At 49.2% G+C, this 22,808-nt stretch overlaps 2 protein-coding genes across 2 annotated transcripts in view; one reads left to right on the forward strand and one right to left on the reverse strand.

The window, feature by feature from the left end:
- LOC115182364 (WASP homolog-associated protein with actin, membranes and microtubules) overlaps positions 1-12,119 on the reverse strand; it is a 34,421-nt gene extending 22,302 nt beyond the window's left edge. Inside the window, exons 1-2 of the mRNA XM_029743986.1 lie at positions 11,386-12,119; positions 434-607 (exon numbers count right to left, since the gene is read on the reverse strand). Coding sequence (XP_029599846.1) covers positions 434-607; positions 11,386-11,964 — 753 coding nt within the window. The 5' untranslated portion in view covers positions 11,965-12,119. The remainder of the gene's footprint in view (positions 1-433; positions 608-11,385) is intronic.
- A 232-nt stretch (positions 12,120-12,351) lies between these two features.
- LOC115182354 (fibronectin type III and SPRY domain-containing protein 2-like) lies at positions 12,352-22,631 on the forward strand. Its single transcript, XM_029743973.1, has 11 exons — positions 12,352-12,457; positions 12,979-13,253; positions 13,730-13,806; positions 14,670-14,765; positions 16,404-16,637; positions 17,121-17,143; positions 18,516-18,637; positions 21,445-21,472; positions 21,517-21,611; positions 22,136-22,271; positions 22,472-22,631. Exons 4-11 carry the CDS (start codon positions 14,718-14,720, stop codon positions 22,629-22,631), a joined length of 846 nt encoding a protein of 281 aa, XP_029599833.1. The 5' UTR covers positions 12,352-12,457; positions 12,979-13,253; positions 13,730-13,806; positions 14,670-14,717.
- Positions 22,632-22,808: the final 177 nt, after the last annotated feature.

The raw sequence follows: 22,808 nt of genomic DNA on the forward strand, positions 1-22,808 counted from the left end.
TGTTTCTGCGTAGTGTGTTTCTGCATAGTGTGTGTCGGCGTAGTGTGTTTCTGCGTAGTGTGTGTCGGCGTAGTGTGTTTCTGCGTAGTGTGTTTCTGTGTAGTGTGTGTCGGCGTAGTGTGTTTCTGCGTAGTGTGTGTCGGCGTAGTGTGTGTGTGTGTCTCCACCTACCAGTATCTCCATTTGGTAAGAGCCCTGCCAGTTCTCTCATGTCTCTGAAAGGAGGGGTGTGTGTGTGTTTGTGTGTGTGTGTCCACCTACCAGTATCTCCATCTTGTAGAGCCCTGCCAGTTCTCTCATGTCTCTGAAGGGAGGGGTGTGTGTGTGTGTGTGTGTGTGTCCACCTACCAGTATCTCCATCTTGTAGAGCCCTGCCAGTTCTCTCATGTCTCTGAAGGGAGGGGTGTGTGTGTGTGTGTGTGTGTCCACCTACCAGTATCTCCATCTTGTAGAGCCCTGCCAGTTCTCTCATGTCTCTGAAGGGTTGCAGCAGGTACTGGTAGAAGGTGGTTGCTACGGTGACCAGGTCCTGGTAGGCTAGGTCCTCCTCGTGGTAGATCTGTAGCAGTAGGATCATTCTGTCTGCAGCTCCATGACTCTGGAGGATCTGTCAATCAATCAATACATTCATCTATAAGGCTAATCAATCAAATTATATTTACACGAAACAGACTAGCGTATTACAGTATCTCACATATACAAAAAATGTAATGTAATGTATTTGTCAGGTGACTGCCAATTCACTTTATGACCTGTGGAATGAACTACGTCCAACTTCAGGTGAAACAAGAAGTCAAAGTCCAGTCACTGACCTGTATGAAGTCCTTTATATGCCAATGAACTCTGGGGAAGCAGACAAAGGACAACATCCCAAACTATCCTTTAAGTCTTCTCCCAGAGCTAGGCTAATGCCTTTAGCTCAGTGAACTAACACAGTCCTATAGCCCACAGATGACCATGGCCTGGTTACTGTTCGTTATGATAACAGACAGATATATAGGTCTTGTTTAATTTATCTCTGAAGATCTATTCTACCATGACTTGATGTGGCCTTAGTGTCCCACATCTATTCTACCATGACTTGATGTGGCCTTAGTGTCCCACATCTATTCTACCATGACTTGATGTGGCCTTAGTGTCCCACATCTATTCTACCATGACTTGATGTGGCCTTAATGTCCCACTGTTCCATAGGTTGCTAGGTTGTGGTCCGGCTAGGCCGTGGTCCGGCTAGGTCGTCTCTACGCGGTCCGGCTAGGCCGCGGTCCGGCTAGGTCGTCTCTACGCGGTCTGGCTAGGCCATGGTCCTGCTAGGCTGCGGTCCCGCTAGGTCGTCTACACGCGGTCCAGCTAGGCCGCGGTCCGGCTATGTCGCCTCTACGCGGTCCGGCTAGGTCGTCTACACGCGGTCCGGCTAGGCCGCGGTCCGGCTAGGTCGCCTCTACGCGGTCCGGCTAGGATGTCTCTACGCGGTCCGGCTAGGCTGCGGTCCGGCTAGGTCGTCTCTATGCTGTCCGGCTAGGTCGCCTACACGCGGTCCGGCTAGGCCGCGGTCCGGCTAGGCCGCCTCTACGCGGTCCGGCTAGGTCGCCTCTACGCGGTCCGGCTAGGCCGCGGTCCGGCTAGGCCGCCTCTACGCGGTCCGGCTAGGTCGTCTATATGCTGTCCGGCTAGGTCGCCTACACGCGGTCCGGCTAGGTCGCGTTCCGGCTACGTCAACCTCTACGCGGTCCGGCTAGACCGCGGTCCGGCTAGGTCGCCTCTACGCGGTCCGGCTAGGTCGTCTCTACGCGGTCCGGCTAGGTCGTCTCTATGCGGTCCGGCTAGGTCGTCTACACGCTGTCCGGCTAGGTCGCCTACACGCGGTCCGGCTAGGTCGCGTTCCGGCTACGTCAACCTCTACGCGGTCCGGCTAGGCCGCGGTCCGGCTAGGTCGTCTACACGCGGTCCGGCTAGGTCGCCTACACGCGGTCCGGCTAGGTCGTCTACACGCGGTCCGGCTAGGTCGCCTCTACGCGGTCCGGCTAGGTCGCCTACACGCGGTCCGGCTAGGCCGCGGTCCGGCTAGGTCGCGGTCCGGCTAGGTCGCCTCTACGCGGTCCGGCTAGGTCGCCTCCACGCGGTCCGGCTAGGTCGTCTATACGGGGTCCGGCTAGGTCGTCTACACGGGGTCTGGCTAGGTCGTCTACACGCGTTCCGGCTAGGTCGTCTCTACGCGGTCCGGCTAGGTCGTCTATACGGGGTCCGGCTAGGTCGTCTACACGCTGTCCGGCTAGGTTGTCTACACGCGGTCCGGCTAGGTTGTCTACACGCGGTCCGGCTAGGTTGTCTACACGCGGTCCGGCTAGGTTGTCTACACGCGGTCCGGCTAGGTTGTCTACACGCGGTCCGGCTAGGTTGTCTACACGCGGTCCGGCTAGGTTGTCTACACGCGGTCCGGCTAGGTTATCTACACGCGGTCCGGCTAGGTCGCCTCTACGCGGTCCAGCTAGGTCATCTACACGCGGTCCGGCTAGGTCGCGTTCTGGCTACGTCAACCTCTACGCGGTCCGGCTAGGCCGCGGTCCGGCTAGGTCGTCTACATGCGGTCCGGCTAGGTCGTCTACACGCGGTCCGGCTAGGTCGTCTACACGCGGTCCGGCTAGGTCGCGTTCCGGCTACGTCAACCTCTACGCGGTCCGGCTAGGTCGTCTACACGCGGTCCGGCTACGTCGTCTACACGCGGTCCGGCTAGGTCGTCTACACGTGGTCCGGCTAGGTCATCTACACGCGGTCCGGCTAGGTCGCGGTCCGGCTAGGTCGCCTCTACGCGGTCCAGCTAGGTCGTCTACACGCGGTCCGGCTAGGTCGCGTTCTGGCTACGTCAACCTCTACGTGGTCCGGCTAGGCCGCGGTCCGGCTAGGTCGTCTACATGCGGTCCGGCTAGGTCGTCTACACGCGGTCCGGCTAGGTCGCGTTCCGGCTACGTCAACCTCTACGCGGTCCGGCTAGGTCGCGGTCCGGCTAGGTCGCCTCTACGCGGTCCGGCTAGGATGTCTCTACGCGGTCCGGCTAGGTCGTCTCTACGCGGTCCGGCTAGGTCGCCTACACGCGGTCCGGCTAGGTCGCATTCCGGCTACGTCAACCTCTACGCGGTCCGGCTAGGCCGCGGTCCGGCTAGGTCGCCTACACGCGGTCCGGCTAGGTCGTCTACACGCGGTCCGGCTAGGTCGTCTACACGCGGTCCGGCTAGGTCGCGGTCTGGCTAGGTCGCCTCTACGCGGTCCGGCTAGGTCGCCTACACGCGGTCCGGCTAGGTCGTCTCTACGCGTTCCGGCTAGGTCGTCTATACGGGGTCCGGCTAGGTCGTCTACACGCTGTCCGGCTAGGTCGTCTACACGCGGTCCGGCTAGGTCGCCTCTACGCGGTCCGGCTAGGTCGCGGTCCGGCTAGGTCGCCTACACGCGGTCCGGCTAGGTCGTCTACACGCGGTCCGGCTAGGTCGCCTCTACGCGGTCCAGCTAGGTCGTCTACACGCGGTCCAGCTAGGTCGTCTACACGCGGTCCGGCTAGGTCGCGTTCTGGCTACGTCAACCTCTACGCGGTCCGGCTAGGTCGTCTACATGCGGTCCGGCTAGGTCGTCTACACGCGGTCCGGCTAGGTCGCGTTCCGGCTACGTCAACCTCTACGCGGTCCGGCTAGGTCGCAGTCCGGCTAGGTCGCCTCTACGCGGTCCGGCTAGGATGTCTCTACGCGGTCCGGCTAGGCCGCGGTCCGGCTAGGTCGTCTCTACGCGGTCCGGCTAGGTCGCCTACACGCGGTCCGGCTAGGTCGCATTCCGGCTACGTCAACCTCTACGCGGTCCGGCTAGGCCGCGGTCCGGCTAGGTCGCCTACACGCGGTCCGGCTAGGTCGTCTACACGCGGTCCGGCTAGGTCGCCTACACGCGGTCCGGCTAGGTCGTCTACACGCGGTCCGGCTAGGTCGTCTACACGCGGTCCGGCTAGGTCGCGGTCTGGCTAGGTCGCCTCTACGCGGTCCGGCTAGGTCGCCTACACGCGGTCCGGCTAGGTCGTCTCTACGCGTTCCGGCTAGGTCGTCTATACGGGGTCCGGCTAGGTCGTCTACACGCTGTCCGGCTAGGTCGTCTACACGCGGTCCGGCTAGGTCGCCTCTACGCGGTCCGGCTAGGTCGCGGTCCGGCTAGGTCGCCTACACGCGGTCCGGCTAGGTCGTCTACACGCGGTCCGGCTAGGTCGCCTCTACGCGGTCCAGCTAGGTCGTCTACACGCGGTCCAGCTAGGTCGTCTACACGCGGTCCGGCTAGGTCGCGTTCTGGCTACGTCAACCTCTACGCGGTCCGGCTAGGTCGTCTACATGCGGTCCGGCTAGGTCGTCTACACGCAGTCCGGCTAGGTCGTCCACACGCGGTCCGGCTAGGTCGCGGTCCGGCTAGGTCGTCTACACGCGGTCCGGCTACGTTGTCTACACGCGGTCCGGCTACGTCGTCTACACGCGGTCCGGCTACATCGTCTACACGCGGTCCGGCTAGGTCGCGGTCCGGCTAGGTCGCCTCTACGCGGTCCAGCTAGGTCGTCTACACGCGGTCCGGCTAGGTCGCGTTCTGGCTACGTCAACCTCTACGTGGTCCGGCTAGGCCGCGGTCCGGCTAGGTCGTCTACACGCGGTCCGGCTAGGTCGTCTACACGCGGTCCGGCTAGGTCGCGTTCCGGCTACGTCAACCTCTACGTTGTCCGGCTAGGTCGCCTACACGCGGTCCGGCTAGGTCGCCTACACGCGGTCCGGCTAGGTCGTCTACACGCGGTCCGGCTAGGCCGCGGTCCGGCTAGGTCGTCTACACGCGGTCCGGCTAGGTCGCGGTCCGGCTAGGTCGTCTACACGCGGTCCGGCTAGGTCGTCTACACGCGGTCCGGCTAGGTCGCGTTCCGGCTACGTCAACCTCTACGCGGTCCGGCTTGGTCGCCTACACGCGGTCCGGCTAGGTCGTCTACACGCGGTCCGGCTAGGCCGCGGTCCGGCTAGGTCGTCTACACGCGGTCCGGCTAGGTCGTCTACACGCGGTCCGGCTAGGTCGCGTTCCGGCTACGTCAACCTCTACGCGGTCCGGCTAGGTCACCTACACGCGGTCCGGCTAGGTCGCCTACACGCGGTCCGGCTAGGTCGCCTACACGCGGTCCGGCTAGGTCGCCTACACGCGGTCCGGCTAGGTCGTCTACACGCGGTCCGGCTAGGTCGCGTTCCGGCTACGTCAACCTCTACGCGGTCCGGCTTGGTCGCCTACACGCGGTCCGGCTAGGTCGTCTACACGCGGTCCGGCTAGGCCGCGGTCCGGCTAGGTCGTCTACACGCGGTCCGGCTAGGTCGCGTTCCGGCTACGTCAACCTCTACGCGGTCCGGCTAGGTCGCCTACACGCGGTCCGGCTAGGTCGCCTACACGCGGTCCGGCTAGGTCGTCTACACGCGGTCCGGCTAGGCCGCGGTCCGGCTAGGTCGTCTACACGCGGTCCGGCTAGGTCGCGGTCCGGCTAGGTCGTCTACACGCGGTCCGGCTAGGTCGTCTACACGCGGTCCGGCTAGGTCGCGTTCCGGCTACGTCAACCTCTACGCGGTCCGGCTTGGTCGCCTACACGCGGTCCGGCTAGGTCGTCTACACGCGGTCCGGCTAGGCCGCGGTCCGGCTAGGTCGTCTACACGCGGTCCGGCTAGGTCGTCTACACGCGGTCCGGCTAGGTCGCGTTCCGGCTACGTCAACCTCTACGCGGTCCGGCTAGGTCACCTACACGCGGTCCGGCTAGGTCGCCTACACGCGGTCCGGCTAGGTCGCCTACACGCGGTCCGGCTAGGTCGCCTACACGCGGTCCGGCTAGGTCGTCTACACGCGGTCCGGCTAGGTCGCGTTCCGGCTACGTCAACCTCTACGCGGTCCGGCTTGGTCGCCTACACGCGGTCCGGCTAGGTCGTCTACACGCGGTCCGGCTAGGCCGCGGTCCGGCTAGGTCGTCTACACGCGGTCCGGCTAGGTCGCGTTCCGGCTACGTCAACCTCTACGCGGTCCGGCTAGGTCGCCTACACGCGGTCCGGCTAGGTCGCCTACACGCGGTCCGGCTAGGTCGCCTACACGCGGTCCGGCTAGGTCGCCTACACGCGGTCCGGCTAGGTCGTCTACACGCGGTCCGGCTAGGTCGCGTTCCGGCTACGTCAACCTCTACGCGGTCCGGCTAGGTCGCCTACACGCGGTCCGGCTAGGTCGTCTACACGCGGTCCGGCTAGGTCGTCTACACGCGGTCCGGCTAGGCCGCTGTCCGGCTAGGTCATCTCTACGCGTTCCGGCTAGGTCGTCTCTACATGACACACAGAGAGGTGTTAGAACAGATTATTTGACTTGACGTGGGAACCAATTCTTCATTTACAACTCAATCGTTTCTATATCCACTTGTGATGGCTATATAGGCTACATTTGTGAATTATTATTATTTTGTATACAGATTGCAAGACTAAATGTAATGGCTCCTGTTACTCAAATAATAGTTGTTGTCCTATACGTACTGTATATGGCTAAGTCCATCTGAATGTATAGATGTGTGTACTATGAAATCACTGCCTTGTTTCCCACAGAATGGCTTTAGAATCTTCACCATTGGTATGCTAATGTTGGGTGCTGTAAACTGAGATGCTACACTTCATTACAAACTGCTTGTGAAACCAACTCTTACCCCATCATTTGATTTAGATTCTGAGTTGCTTGAAAAATGTTTTGGATTTAACTTTTTGATATTATGGTTATTTTGTTCTAATTTTCAGGGCAAATCCATTTCCTCTCAAAGGGAGGCGTTCTGGAGAGTTTTAGTTAAAAATATACTGTATTTATGATGCAGTGAACTCTGATCAACTTTTGACTTTATAAAACCACATCTGAAGTTGCTATTGACCAACCCAATCAGATAAACACACTATTTTATGTTGAATGAATCTGTGATGTCTTGGCGCACCTTCAGTCTCTGTGTTTTGCTCTTACAAAGAAGAATGGAGCATTCCTTCCTAGCTTGCATGCAGGAAGGTGTTATCGAAGGACATTTGCATGTCTAAAGCAGAAGACAATGCTACCGGTCAAAAAGACCCTCCTGAAGTGACGCTGCTAGGACCCTGAACTGCTGGTCTGAAGACTGTCTACAGTGACTACAGTCCCGTCCGGTTTTTAACACTTCTGTCTGATCCAGAATCAAGGGAGTTCAAGGGAGAATTATGTAGGGCTGCCGAGCCCCCGAATGTGACTCATTACGCTCTATGTAAACGGTTGCATTGTCTCCTCAGGAATTCAGCCTTTTCTGTACTGCTCTCAACCATCCTCATTCCGTCAAACCTCTGTGCTGCTCTCGACCATCTCCATTCCGTCAAACCTCTGTGCTGCTCTCGACCATCCCCATTCCGTCAAACCTCTGTGCTGCTCTCGACCATCTCCATTCCGTCAAACCTCTGTGCTGCTCTCGACCATCCCCATTCCGTCAAACCTCTGTGCTGCTCTCGACCATCCCCATTCCGTCAAACCTCTGTGCTGCTCTCGACCATCCCCATTCCGTCAAACCTCTGTGCTGCTCTCGACCATCCCCATTCCGTCAAACCTCTGTGCTGCTCTCGACCATCCCCATTCCGTCAAACCTCTGTGCTGCTCTCGACCATCCCCATTCCGTCAAACCTCTGTGCTGCTCTCGACCATCCCCATTCCGTCAAACCTCTGTGAAGCTGTCTTTACATCCTGTAGGTCTGATATCTGATTGGAGGTTAACAGGAGGTTGGAGGTTTACAGTAATGCTATTGGTCAACAACTCCGATGTTATAAAGGGGACTCTTGGGGCCTTTTAGGTTATGACCCCCTCTCTTCCTGTCTGATCTAGAATAATGCCTTGTCATGTTAGTATTGTGTTCATACTTCAGCTGTATGCCTTGTAGGTGAATCCATTCATTAGACAGAGTAATTACATATCTGCCTTTGATATGGACAATTATTATTCCTTTCTTGACCTTTAGGACAGTGACTCACTGGGTTTGCATCTCTCTCTCTCTCCCTGTGTGTGTGTACAAGAGGCGTCACTACAGTCCCTGGTTCGAATCCAGGCTGAAACACATCCGGCCGTGATTGGGAGACCCATAGGGCAGCGCACAATTGGCTCAGCGTCGTCCGAGTTTGGCCGGTGTAGGCCGTCATTGTAAATAAGAATTTGTTCTTAACTGACTTGCCTAGTTAAATTAAAAAAAATAATAAGAATAATTCTCTCTCCCGCATTGGCCTTTCAGGACTGTCTCTCTCTCTCTCTATTACCAAAGCAAGTGAAATAGATAAAAAAAGTGAAATAAGTAAAAAATGTACAGAAAACATTACACTCACAAGTTTCAAAGGAATAGATACATTTCAAATGTCATTATGGCTCTATACAGTGTTGTAGTGATGTGAAAATAGTTAAAGTACAAAAGGGACAATAAATAAACATATGGGTTATATTTACAATGTTGTTTGTTCTTCACTGGTTGCCCTTTTCTTGTGGCAACAGGTCACAAATCTTGCTGCTGTGATGGCACTCTGTGGTATTTCACCCAGTAGACATGGGAGTTTATCAAAATTGGATTTGTTTTCAAATTCTTTGTGGGTCTGTGTAATCTGAGGGAAATGTGTGTCTCTAATATAGTCATACATTTGGCAGGAGGTTAGGAAGTGCAGCTCAGTTTCCACCTCATTTTGTGGGCAGTGTGCACATAGCCTGCCTTCTCTTGAGAACCAGGTCTGCCTACGGCGACCTTCCTCAATAGCAAGCCTATGCTCACTGAATCTGTACATATTCAAAACATTCCTTAAATTTTGGATCAGTCACAGTGGTCAGGTATTCTGCCACTGCGTACTCTCTGTTTAGGGCCAAATATCATTCTAGTTTGCTCTTTCCAATGTGTCAAGTAATTATCTTTTTGTTTTCTCATGATTTGGTTGGGTCTAATTGTGTTGCTGTCCTGGGGATCTGTGGGGTCTGTTTGTGTTTGTGAACAGAGCCCCAGGACCAGCTTGCTTAGGGGACTCTTCTCCAGGTTCATCTCTCTGTAGGTGATGGCTTTGTTATGGAAGGTTTGGGATTCGCTTCTTTTTATGTGGTTGTAGAATTTAACATCTATTTTCTGGATTTTGATAATTAGCGGGTATCGACCTAATTCTGCTCTGCATACATTATTTGGTGCTTTACATGGTACATGGAGGATGTTCTTGAAGAATTCTGCATGCAGAGTCTGAATTTAGTGGTTGTCCCATTTTGTGAATTTTTGGTTGGTGAGCGTACCCCAGACTTCACAACCATAAAGGGCAATGGGTTCTAGAAATGATTAAAGTATTTTTAGCCAGATCCTAATAATTGGGATGTCAAATTTTGTTCCTTTTGATGGCATAGAAGGCCCTTTTTGCCTTGCATCTCAGATCGTTCTCTCTTCTCCTGTTAAACATCTCCTCTCTCTCGCTCTCTCTTCCTCTTAAACATATCCACTCTCTTGCCAAGCTAATCCAGCCTCAGTGCTCACGTCAGACCCACAGGATTAGAGCAGCATGGTACAGGGAATAAGGAGAGAAGAATACATTTTTTCTGCCTTTGAAACATCTTTATATGTGCTACTATCTTGGTTGTTGTGTATATAGACACTGTACAGGCCTATATTCATGCACAGGGTTGTGCATGGATAATAGGGAGAGAGAAATCAAATCAAATGTTATTTGTCACATGCGCCGAAAACAACAGGTATAGACCTTAACGTGAAATGCTTACTTACAAGCCCTTAATAACCAACAATGCAGTTAAAAAAATAGAGTTTAGAAAATATTTACAAAATATTTTTTTCAGTAACAATAAAATGACATAACAATAAGGAGGCTATATACAGGGGGTTACCGGTACTGAGTCAGTGTGCGGGGGTACAGATTAGTCAAGGTAATTTGTACATGTAGGTAGGGGTGAAGTGACTATGCATAGATAATAAACAGCGAGTAGCAGAAGTGTACAAACTAAGTCATGTATCTGCCGTTTGAACGTCTTTATAAAGCCTATCTGCTTTAACACAGTTCATACCATGACATTGTTCAAATCAAAGTTGATTTGTCACGTGCGCCGAATACAACAGGTGTAGACCTTACAGTGAAATGCTTACTTACAGGCTCTAACCAATAGTGCAAAAAAGGTATTAGGTGAACAATAGGTAAGTAAAGAAATAAAACAACAGTAAAAAGACAGTGAAAAATAACAGTAGTGAGGCTATAGAAGTAGCGAGGCTACATACAGACACCCGTTAGTCAGGCTGATTGAGGTAGTATGTACATGTAGATATGGTTAAAGTGACTATGCATATATGATGAAGAGAGAGTAGCAGTACTTGAATACTTGTCTCTGATTGGCTTGAAGACCATTCTAGAGCGTGCATTATAGGTATATCAGCACAGCGGAATTCAATGGCTATAGTTTATTCTTGCATGTTCTACAGAGATACTTTTGAAAGCAGAAGCCAAATTGGATGACAATTTTATGAGAATTCAGTTTGGGGAAAATGACACTGTGAAACACTAGGCTAAGGTATCAGACCCCAAAACCATATTAGTTGGGCTCTAATGCATAGTGTCATTGGCTATCAGGTAGCCTAGTGGTTAGAGCGTTGGGCCAGTAACCGAAATCCCCGAGCTGACAAGGTAAACATTTGCCCCTGTTCCCGATAGGCTGTCATTGTAAATAAGAATTTGCTTTTAACTGACTTGCCTAGTTAAATTAAAATAATTTGCCTAAAAGTAGTCAACATAGAAACAGAGAATGAATGACAGGCCAATCTCCCTGTTTCTAGCCAAGACCTCAGGGGAGAACACCTTGCAGGGTGATAACAACATGAGTAACAGGAATGAAGCATGACTGGATTATCAACCGGCTGGGAGCAGGATTGGTCATGTTTTCCTTCTCACGTGTTGTCATGTTGAGCAACAATAGTGATGACAGTGACACTGCATCTTTATTAAACCCCCTATGTGAACCAGGGTGGAAGGGTGTCTATCCCAATGTCATGAGGGGATTTAAATGCCTAATGTTGGACAGACATTTTTAGGGTTTACTCACAGTGACTTGATTACTGGATAGTGGGGCATCGGTAAGCAGAGTACACTACCGGTATACCTCAAGGGGGCCCCCTGAGTCTGCAGGCTTTTGTTCCAGCCCAGCAATGTAGCCTACTCCTGATTCAAATGAGCAACGGCGTAGGCCTAGTGATTGGTTAGTGCTGGGCTGGAACAAAAGTTTGCAACCCATGTGGCAGGACCAGGATTGAAGAACAGTGACAGGCCACAGCTTGTATAGATCACTAATTAAAATTGGCCACTGACCTTTCTAAGGTGATCCTTAGCCGTGGTGACTTCATCCTGCATGGTTTTCCTCTTAAACTCCTGCATGTTCTCAAAGTACTCCTCGACATCTCGCTCGTCCTGCGGGAAAAGCGAGTCCAGCACTATCTTCCTGCCACAGATATCTATCGCAGTGCTGAAGTACTTCTCCAGCTGACGACAAGGTGTATCCAGATCTCTCTCTTGATCATCTTGGTTGAACGTCCGATTGCTGCTGAGAAAGATCATGTCCCAAATGTTACCCTCCTTGAAGTCCGACAGGTCGGGGAAATAGGGTGCGACGACATCCCCGACCCCTGTAAACTGACGGTGGACATTTTTTAAGTCGTTAACAGAGAAGAGTCCGGCCCAGCTGGTTTCGGTTTCGCAGACAGCAAGCTGGTCTTTGCGCTTCTGTCGCTGGAGAGTTCTGTTGTGACAGGTGACCGCGAACTTGGACTCGATAACATTCCACTGCACGATAAAACCGAGCTTGAACGTCTCGTTTTCTTCGAATATGTTCGTTTTGATGGCGACCCAGCCGTCCAAGCTGTCCAAACGCTCGCAGTCTATGCTATTCATTTTGTGGTAAACATATAGCTTGCGAGCTAGCTAAAACTTGAATTCCTCTGCCTTGTTTACAACGTCCGCCATTTGTAACGATGACGTAGTGTTTCCTGTGGCGTTCTCTTTACCTTCAACTTTGACCTTTCGATCACATGCTCAGGGGGAATTCCACAGCTGATTTGATTCGCTATAATGTATCAAGGATTTATGCCAAGAGATTTGAATATTTTATACAATGGGTCGCCTTCAAGAAAATAATGACCACATTCACAATCAAATACTATTCGATTAAATACAATATTATCACTCTATTAGGCGACTACAGGCAGATTTTGGCACTATGTCAAAATACCCTTGCTGACACTTGATCTGTGTGCATAACAGTTGGGGTTCCTGCTATATTTGTCACAAACTGTATTTGCTTCCTTGGTTAGCCTGTCAAAAACACTGTCAATGGTCGCCCTGAATCGACGTTACTGGGGGAGATATTGAATAATTTATCACCAAGGTAAACTTAACCAGTGTTTTTTTGATTTAGTAACAACTAGGCAATAATAACTGATATATCTAGTCATAATTATAGCAAATAAATCTGAAACTCCAGCATAGTTTAAATGGTGTGTTGAGTTTATGTGTACAGCATGCCTGATCCATGTTTTAACAGAGGTCCAGGTTCTTAGAGAAGCAAACCCTCCTTTAACTGTCATCACTGTGTACAGTTCTTTCTGAACAAGTGTTTTTCTAAACATTAAGACTATGAATCATACTTGTTTTGATTGCAAATAATGAACTCGTTGCATGGCCTCCATAAGTTAACTAATTAAATATTTATACTTATTTTTAAAGGTAAATAAAGCATATCAAATTTACACAAGTGAATGACTGGTTGGTTAATGTTGGGTAAATAGAACATCAAAATATTTGACAATTCTTACTTCCAATACCTACTTCCAATACCTACTTCCAATACCTACTTCCTGGTCCTTAGTGGAAAAATATGAATCTGACATGTTTCATTTGATTGCCCAGTCCACCACAATACCTCCACCACAGTACCTCCACCCTCCTCCTCCCATCACGGACCTGTATGAGGTCTACACAGGAAGCAGGCTGGATGTCATCACTGAGGAGGTGCTGAGTGGAGACGAGGAGCATGGGGAGGAGCACCAGGAGGTGAAGGAGGAGGAGGTGAACAGGGATCTCCCTACCAAAGAGGCCTTCGTAGTGGTGTCAGAGAGAACAGAGACTAGAGAGTTGTCCTCTACCTCCCAGCGTTTCTCCACGGATACCAACGACTCTCTAAGGTCCGTAATACAACACTTGCTTTATTGGTCCATTTGCACAGATATTATTTTTTTATTTGTTGCTGTCACAGTTACCCAACCTGATACACAACACAAACATCACAGGCTGCGAGGGGTACTTAGGGGTAAAGTGCCTTGCTCAAGGGCACAACAGTAGTAGGTAGTGTACAGGATCCTCCGGCTTCCGGCTCACTCCCTGAAGATTTCCCCTGCAGGCAGGGGTTCGAACCGGCAAACCTCTGGTTACTGGCCCGCCTCTTAAACCTCAAGGCTACTGCCACCAAGGCTACTGCCACCAAGGCTACTGACACCAAGGCCACTGCCACCAAGGCTACCGCCACCAAGGCTACTGCCATCCCAGTGTCTAATGCACTATGTATGTAATCTTTGCATGACATGTTGCATGCATCAATCATTTAATAATGGATACAATAAAGCAATCATCATCAGGTTTGAGGCGTATGTCCCGTCTTCAGATGAGGAGGGAACTCCATCACCTGACAGCTCTGTGGACGGACACGATGACGTGTTTGAGGAGCACAAGGAGTCGGAGGTAGGGGAGGGTGTATGTTGAGTCGGAGGAAGGGGAGGGTGTGTGTTGAGTCAGAGGAAGGGGAAGGTGTGTGATGCGTCAGAGGAAGGTGTGTGTTGAGGAAGGGGAAGGTGTGTGTTGAGTCAGAGGAAGGGGAAGGTGTGTATTGAGTCGGAGGTAGGGGAAGGTGTGTGTTGAGTCGGAGGAAGGGGAAGGTGTGTGTTGAGTCGGAGGTAGGGGAGGGTGTGTGTTGAGTCGGAGGTAGGGGAGGGTGTGTGTTGAGTCGGAGAAAGGGGAAGGTGTGTGTTGAGTCGGAGGTAGAGGAGGGTGTGTGTTGAGTCGGAGAAAGGGGAAGGTGTGTGTTGAGTCGGAGGTAGGGAGGGTGTGTGTTGAGTCGGAGGTAGGGGAGGGTGTGTGTTGAGTCGGAGGAAGGGGAAGGTGTGTGTTGAGTCGGAGGTAGGGGAGGGTGTGTGTTGAGTCAGAGGAAGGGGAAGGTGTGTGTTGAGTCAGAGGTAGGGGAGGGTGTGTGTTGAGTCGGAGGAAGGGGAAGGTGTGTGATGAGTCGGAGGTAGAGGAGGGTGTGTGTTGAGTCGGAGGAAGGGGAAGGTGTGTGATGACTTGGAGGTAGGGGAGGGTGTGTGATGAGTCGGAGGAAGGGGAGGGTGTGTGATGAGTCGGAGAAAGGGGAAGGTGTGTGTGTGTGTTAATTCCATGTGAATATACCCTTAATCTAGCCTGAGTGCCAGTCTGTGTGTGCTCTCCTGCCAACTTCTACAGGCATTGTTTGGCGTGACGGCACAACAGAAGTTGGCGAGAGCACAAACAGATTTGCCCTCAGGCGACCCTTGACCCTCTGTAAGAGTTAATTTCTGCTGTGCCTTCAGAACAAGGTGAATAACATCAGGACTAAGCTGGAGGAGAAGGTGGTGGAGATGGAGAACTTTGCAGGACATCTAGAAGAGATCTTCCTCACTGTGGAGGTACAACAACCACTACTACTGACACAACAACCACTATTACTGACACAACAACCACTATTACTGATACAACAACCACTATTACTGACACAACAACCACTATTACTGATACAACAACCACTACTACTGACACAACAACCACTATTACTGACACAACAACCACTATTACTGATACAACAACCACTACTACTGACACAACAACCACTACTACTGACACAACAACCACTATTACTGACACAACAACCACTACTACTGACACAACAACCACCACTACTGACACAACAACCACCACTACTGACACAACAACCACTACTACTGACACAACAACCACTACTACTGACACAACAACCACTATTACTGACACAACAACCACTATTACTGACACAACAACCACTATTACTGACACAACAACCACTGCTACTGACACAACAACCACTACTACTGACACAACAACCACTATCACTGACACAACAACCACTACTACTGACACAACAACCACTACTACTGACACAACAACCACTATCACTGACACAACAACCACTACTACTGACACAACAACCACTATCACTGACACAACAACCACTACTACTGACACAACAACCACTATTACTGACACAACAACCACTATTACTGACACAACAACCACTATTACTGACACAACAACCACTACTACTGACACAACAACCACTACTACTGACACAACAACCACTACTACTGACACAACAACCACTATCACTGACACAACAACCACTACTACTGACACAACAACCACTACTACTGACACAACAACCACTATCACTGACACAACAACCACTACTACTGACACAACAACCACTATCACTGACACAACAACCACTATTACTGACATAGCAACCACTATTACTGACACAACAACCACTATCACTGACACAACAACCACTACTACTGACACAACAACCACTATCATTGACACAACAACCACTATCACTGACACAACAACCACTACTACTGACACAACAACCACTACTACTGACACAACAACCACTATTACTGACACAACAACCACTACTACTGACACAACAACCACTATTACTGACACAACAACCACTACTACTGACACAACAACCACTACTACTGAGACACCAACCACTATCACTGACACAACAACCACTACTACTGACACAACAACCACTATTACTGACACAACAACCACTATTACTGACACAACAACCACTACTACTGACACAACAACCACTACTACTGACACAACAACCACTACTACTGACACAACAACCACTATCACAACAATCACTATTACTGACACAACAACCACCACTATTACTGACACAACAACCACTATTACTGACACAACAACCACTATTACTGACACAACAACCACCACTATTACTGACACAACAACCACTACTACTGACACAACAACCACTACTACTGACACAACAACCACTATTACTGACACAACACCCACCACTATCACTGACACAACAACCACTACTACTGACACAACAACCACTACTACTGACACAACAACCACAGTACACACATAACAAAGACACATCTATGGGTTTTCAACCATGGATCTGTGAGCAAACCCCGTTTGGGAGCCCCTGATCATCGCTTAATGAAACGTTTCATATCTTTCAGGAGAATTTTGGTCGTCAGGAGCAACACCTGGAGCAGCACTGCAACGATGTTCTACAGACGTTATCCCATCGTTACGACGAGCGAGCCGCTGCGCTGGGGGAGGAGAAGAAGAGGAAGTTGGAGGCCTTGTACACTAAGCTGCTGGGATGCGGATGCACCCTGGACGCATCCAAGGACCTGATTGAGACCGCCCAGGAACTGTACCGCACCGAGGACAAACGACTCTTTCTACAGGTCTGTTGTAGTGGGTTGTCAGAATGACTTATTCAAGATTAAATCATTGAATTGCTAATATAGCTTTATAACTTGAAATAACTTTGAAACGTTTAAAAGTTTATGATAACTTTGTGAGTGAAAAGCCCAGGAGGCCGGCCGGCCGTTTCTGAGATACTGGAACCAGCGCACCTGGCTATGACGACGTTAAAATGTGCTTAGGTCACTCGTTTAGCCCATTCTAACGTTCAATCGAACAGTAACTGAATGGCTCAATGCCTGTCTGCCTGCTTTATATAGCAAGCCACGGCAACATGACTCACTGTCTGTAGGAGTGAACCATTTTTCGTGAACGGGGTGGTGTACCTAATAAACTGGCAACTGACTGTATATTCTGTGGTCTTTGGGATGTTTTAATCTGCCAGTTAAAGGTTTTATGAACCTTAAAATGTTAATGACCACTGGAGGAGTTGACTTTTGATGTTGTGAACTTTCCCTTGACAGGCTGTTATGCCCACCATGAAGAGGTAAAGTACTTTAAGGAGATTAACACTGCTGCCTGAGACTACAACAGAACTACACTATACTATACTATACTATACTATACTATACTATACTATACTATACTATACTATACTGTAAGGAGACTAACATTGCTAGCCTGTGAATATAACTGAACTAGCCTGGTTCCAGATCCATTTTATCCTGGTTCCAGATCTATTTTATCCTGGTTCCAGATCCATTTCAGCCTGGTTCCAGATCTATTTTATCCTGGCTCCAGATCCATTTCAGCCTGGTTCCAGATCAATTTTATCCTGGTTTCAGATCCATTTTATCCTGGACTCAGATCCATTTTATCCTGGTTCCAGATCTATTTTATCCTGGTTCCATATCCATTTTATCCTGGTTCCATATCCATTTCAGCCTGGTTCCAGATCTATTTTATCCTGGTTCCAGATCCATTTTATCCTGGTTCCAGATCCATTTCAGCCTGGACTCAGATCCATTTTATCCTGGTTTCAGATCCATTTTATCCTGGTTCCAGATCCATTTCAGCCTGGTTCCAGATCTATTTTATCCTGGTTCCAGATCTAGTTTATCCTGGTTCCAGATCCATTTTAGCCTGGTTCCAGATCCATTTCAGCCTGGTTCCAGATCTGTTTGTTCTCTTGCCAACATGCTAGATCCATTTGTGTTATCTTGTTGCTTGACCATGACCATAGGAGTTGGCAAGGCACAAAGAGATCTGGGACCAGGCTATAACAAAACTATTATAAGTGTTTGTTTACAACTGCATGGTAGTGAGTCTGGTTAATAACAGTGTAATCATGTGATTTGCTGTGAACCGTGTAACAGCCTGATTAGGAGTGTTTCATTAGGATAATATATCAGGTTATGTTTGATGTCATCAACGCTCATTCTGAAACCAAAATAGCTTCCGATCCTAATTAGCCAACTAATTCAACTAATTTAAACTAAGCAGTATAATGAATGTGTTTGATGTTGAAGAGGGTTTGTTGACATAGCTTATGTTTTGAATAGCATGATGACGCATGATGCTACATCCAATGTTCATTTCAGTGTCGTTTTAGGTGGGCTCTGTTCAGAAGGTTGCAACGTTACAAAACATTCGGATAGAAATCAATTTTGTAGAACAGGTATGATTTTTCGTTCTGTAGAATAGGGCATCTTGTCAGCTCTATTCGTTCCATTTCTATATGCAGTGTTCTGAACGTTTCACCTCACTGAATACAGGTCTGTTTGTCCAATCAGAATTGAGAAGTTTCCTGACAGGTGTTTTGTTTGTCCAATCACAATCAAGGAGTTTGTTGACTTGGGTGCGTTTTGTCGATTCAGAATCAAGGTTATGGCTGATTGATGTTTTGTTTGCCTAATCAGAATTGAGGAGTTTGCAAAGGAGAAGCCTGACCTGACGCTGGTGACCCCTCTGGAGTTTGACATGCCCCTCGCTGACCTGTCAGACGTCAAGACCATGATGGACTCCATCAACATCGTACCAGGTCTGATCAATCAATCAACCCATCCTTCCATACACCCACCAACCCACCCATCAGTCAATCAACCCATCCTTCCATACACCCACCAACCCACCCATCAGTCAATCAACCCATCCTTCCACCCACCCACCCATCAATCAATCAACCCATCCTCCCACCCACCCACCCACCCATCCATTCATCCTTCCATACACACACACACCCATCCATTCATCCATCCATCCTTCCATACACACACACACCCATCCATTCACCCACCCACCCACCCACCCACCCACCCACCCACACAATTGGCCCAGTGTCGTCCGGGTTTGGTCGGGGTAGGCCGTCATTGTAAATAAGAATTTGTTCTTAACTGACTTACCTAGTTAAATAAATGTTAAATATACTTTTATTTTTAAACGCAATTAGATTTAGGCCATGGATGGGCAACTGATCAATTTACAAAGTCTAAAATAAAAAACATAATTTTTTGTATTTTGGTCAGGGGACTCAAGCATTTCTCTCCATCCTATGTCTAGATTTGCAGGAAATAAGATGTAAAACTGCAAATGTTTCTCTCCGCCCCATGGCAAAATGAGTAGAATTGCATGAAATGTGTTATAAAATTGCAAAATCTTCTCCCCGCCCCATGGCAAAATATGTAGATTTGCCACATTCTTGCTTTAAAACGACAAAATGTTCTCTACGCGTCATGCCATAATGTGTAGAATTACAGGAAATTAACTCTAAAAACGTTTTCTCTCCGTTGTCAAGAGGGAGGCCGCTAAAATGTTTTGCTGGCAAGGTGGGGGTATGGATGTGGATACACAGACCCGCGAGCCACTGCAGGCCCCCCATGATGAGTTCAGATTATTTGTGGCCCCCACCCACATCAAAGTTGCCCGTCCCTGATTTAGATCAGGAGTATGAGCTTGGAACAGAGCAGAGCAGAGCCCCGGAGAAATCCTTCCAGACTCCAAACTCTACCTTTTATATAAATGGAGGTTAGCTTGGGGAGTTTGGTTGCTTAGAAACAAATGACTTTGATGAAAAAGTGATTTAATTTCCCTGAGTATTTAATTACATAAGGCCACTGGAGTGACGAGTCAGGCACTTTTGAGTGATGCTTTCATTCTGCTGAAGTTTGACTGAGACAATGATTGTGTCTCAAATGGCCCTCTATTCCCTATATAGAACACTACGTTGGACCAGAGCCTATTTGTCAAAAGCAGTGCACTACATAGGGAATAGGGTGCCATTTGGGACACATACAATCTCCATACTGCTTCTGTAGCTAATGCTTGTTGAGGCTGGCTGTGACATCAGTCTGTCTGAAGAGAGATTATGGCTGTGACATCAGTCTGTCTGAAGAGAGATTATGGCTGTGACGTCAGTCTGTCTGAAGAGAGATTATGGATGTGATGTCAGTCTGTCTGAAAAGAGATTATGGCTGTGATGTCAGTCTGTCTGAAGAGAGATTATGGCTGTGGCGGCAGTCTGTCTGAAGAGAGATTATGGCTGTGTGCCTCAAATGGCACCTTGTTCCCTATATAGTGTTGACCAGGGCCCTGTTCCCTATAATCTGTTGACCAGGGCCCTGTTTCCTATATTCTGTTGACCAGGCCCTGTTCCCTATATTCTGTTGACCAGGGCCCTGTTCCCTATATTCTGTTGACCAGGGCCCTGTTCCCTATATAGTGTTGACCAGGGCCCTGTTCCCTATATTCTGTTGACCAGGGCCCTGTTCCCTATATTCTGTTGACCAGGGCCCTGTTCCCTATATTCTGTTGACCAGGGCCCTGTTCCCTATATTCTGTTGACCAGGGCCCTGTTCCCTATATAGTGTTGACCAGGGCCCTGTTCCCTATATAGTGTTGACCAGGGCCCTGTTCCCTATATAGTGTTGACCAGGGCCCTGTTCCCTATATAGTGTTGACCAGGGCCCTGTTCCCTATATAGTGTTGACCAGGGCCCTGTTCCCTATATTCTGTTGACCAGGGCCCTGTTCCCTATATAGTGTTGACCAGGGCCCTGTTCCCTATATAGTGTTCACCAGGGCCCTGTTCCCTATATTCTGTTGACCAGGGCCCTGTTCCCTATATTCTGTTGACCAGGGCCCTGTTCCCTATATAGTGTTGACCAGGGCCCTGTTCCCTATATTCTGTTGACCAGGGCCCTGTTCCCTATATTCTGTTGACCAGGGCTCTGGTCAACACTATATAGTGTTGACCAGGGCCCTGTTCCCTATATTCTGTTGACCAGGGCCCTGTTCCCTATATAGTGTTGACCAGGGCCCTGTTCCCTATATAGTGTTGACCAGGGCCCTGTTCCCTATATTCTGTTGACCAGGGCCTGTAAAGATCTAGTCCAAGGTACTGCACTGCAGGGAATAGGGTGTCATTAGGAATGCACTAGTCTGTGACGTGTGTCTATCTTTGATTCACTTGGTGACTTACCTCAGACAGCTTTGTTTTGTTTCTCACAATCTCTGATTCCACAGAAGGACACACATTTGAGAGAAATGTCAAAATGTAGAAAAATCCTGTAATAAAATAGTCTTAATAAAGTCCTTTGTGTTTAATATTGGCTGTGGGGAGAGCGCAGTGTGAAAATCAATGAAATAGAGACTTAGTATTATGTTGTCACAGTCACTTAGAAAAGTGTCAAGACCATGAAATAAACCTCTGTGGAGGAAAATAAAACATGAATGCAGTACAAACTAATTCACATAAAGGTATTACTCTCTCTCTGTAATGTCACGATCATGTTTCTGATTTTAATCTTGATGTGATTGTAACATGATATCATGGTTTGTTATGTCATTCCAGCCCAATCTGCCCCGGTCATCAACCCCAGGTGTCTAACTCGGCCTCGCGGACGTCTCTGCGTGTGTGCTGGAGCCTGTTCTCAGACGACTCTGTGGAATACTACGAGCTCTACTACAGACCTGTCCTGGAGGACACACCGGCTGCAGACAGCACCAAGGGGCCTGATGGTAGCAACTAGTACAACCACAACCAGTACAACTTACAATCAGGACAGAGAATCAGAATGGACAATCAGAATGTAGAATCAGAATGTACAATCAGAACATAGAATCAGAACATAGAATCAGGACATAGAATATGGACATAGATCTGAACATAGAATCTGGACATAGAATCTGAATATAGAATCTGGAAATAGTAGTCACAACCTGTAAAACATAGAATCAGAACCTGTAAAACATAGAATGAGAACCTAGAATCTGAATATAGATTCAGAACATAACATAGACAGACATTCCAGTTGAATGTTTCATGACATTATGGACCGACACAGAGACAATATATTGGGTGTACTATTTGGAATGTTCAATCTCTCTCTAAGAGGATTAATTAATCTAATGTAATCAACTATTCCCCTATGAGGGAGACTATGGTTACTTTACCTAAACCAACAGGTATAAGGCTTTAATAAAACTTTCTAATGTATTGTTGTAATGTTGTAAATGATTGAAGTGAGTTGTCTCCTCCTCAGTGTTTAATGTGAAGGTAAAGGAAACCCACTGTAGTGTAGGAGAGCTGCTACCTAACGTGCAGTATGAGTTCTGGGTCACAGCTACCAACACTACAGGCATCAGACCTGCCAGTGAGAAGGCCTGTCTACGTGACAGGTAAAACCATGGGCCTGTTACAGGGAACACCACTTTCAAACTGACTAACAGTGGTTTCAATAGGAATGTGTCAGTGGAAGACACAACTGAATACAATGGGTTGCACTATTTTAATGCTGTGCTCTCTCAGCTCTCTCTCCCTCCCTCTTAATCCCCCTGTATATCCCTCCTCATCGCTCCCTCTTCTCCTCCCCCTCCAGTCCCCTACTCCACCAGTCATCAGACCAGAGGAGTGTAGCAGCTTGTCCGGAAGCCGCTCTGATTCGCTGGGAGTCAGGAACACCAAACCCAGTCGACTCCTACACCGTAGAGCTGAGTGAGACAGGCACTGATGGAACAGAAGTGGGTCCTAATGAGTAAGAAATACACACATGCACTCTCACCCCCCCACACCCGCCGTTACGCCTGCAAGCACAACACATACACATACACACTCACACATACACACTCACACATACACACTCACACATACACACTCACATACACACTACACACTCACCACTCACACATACACTCACATACACACTCACACTAACA

The sequence above is a fragment of the Salmo trutta genome, unplaced genomic scaffold (genome assembly GCF_901001165.1).
Source record: "Salmo trutta unplaced genomic scaffold, fSalTru1.1, whole genome shotgun sequence".
Classification (NCBI taxonomy): domain Eukaryota; kingdom Metazoa; phylum Chordata; class Actinopteri; order Salmoniformes; family Salmonidae; genus Salmo; species Salmo trutta.

Bases quoted from the DNA above. Each gene is read 5' to 3' on its own strand.
- LOC115182354 (XM_029743973.1), top strand. From the start codon at position 14,718: ATGGAGAACTTTGCAGGACATCTAGAAGAGATCTTCCTCACTGTGGAG. The intron at 21,473-21,516 runs GTGTCTAACTCG...TGTGTGCTGGAG, and splicing joins GCCCCGGTCATCAACCCCAG to CCTGTTCTCAGACGACTCTG. The intron at 22,272-22,471 runs GTAAAACCATGG...CTCCCCCTCCAG, and splicing joins AAGGCCTGTCTACGTGACAG to TCCCCTACTCCACCAGTCAT.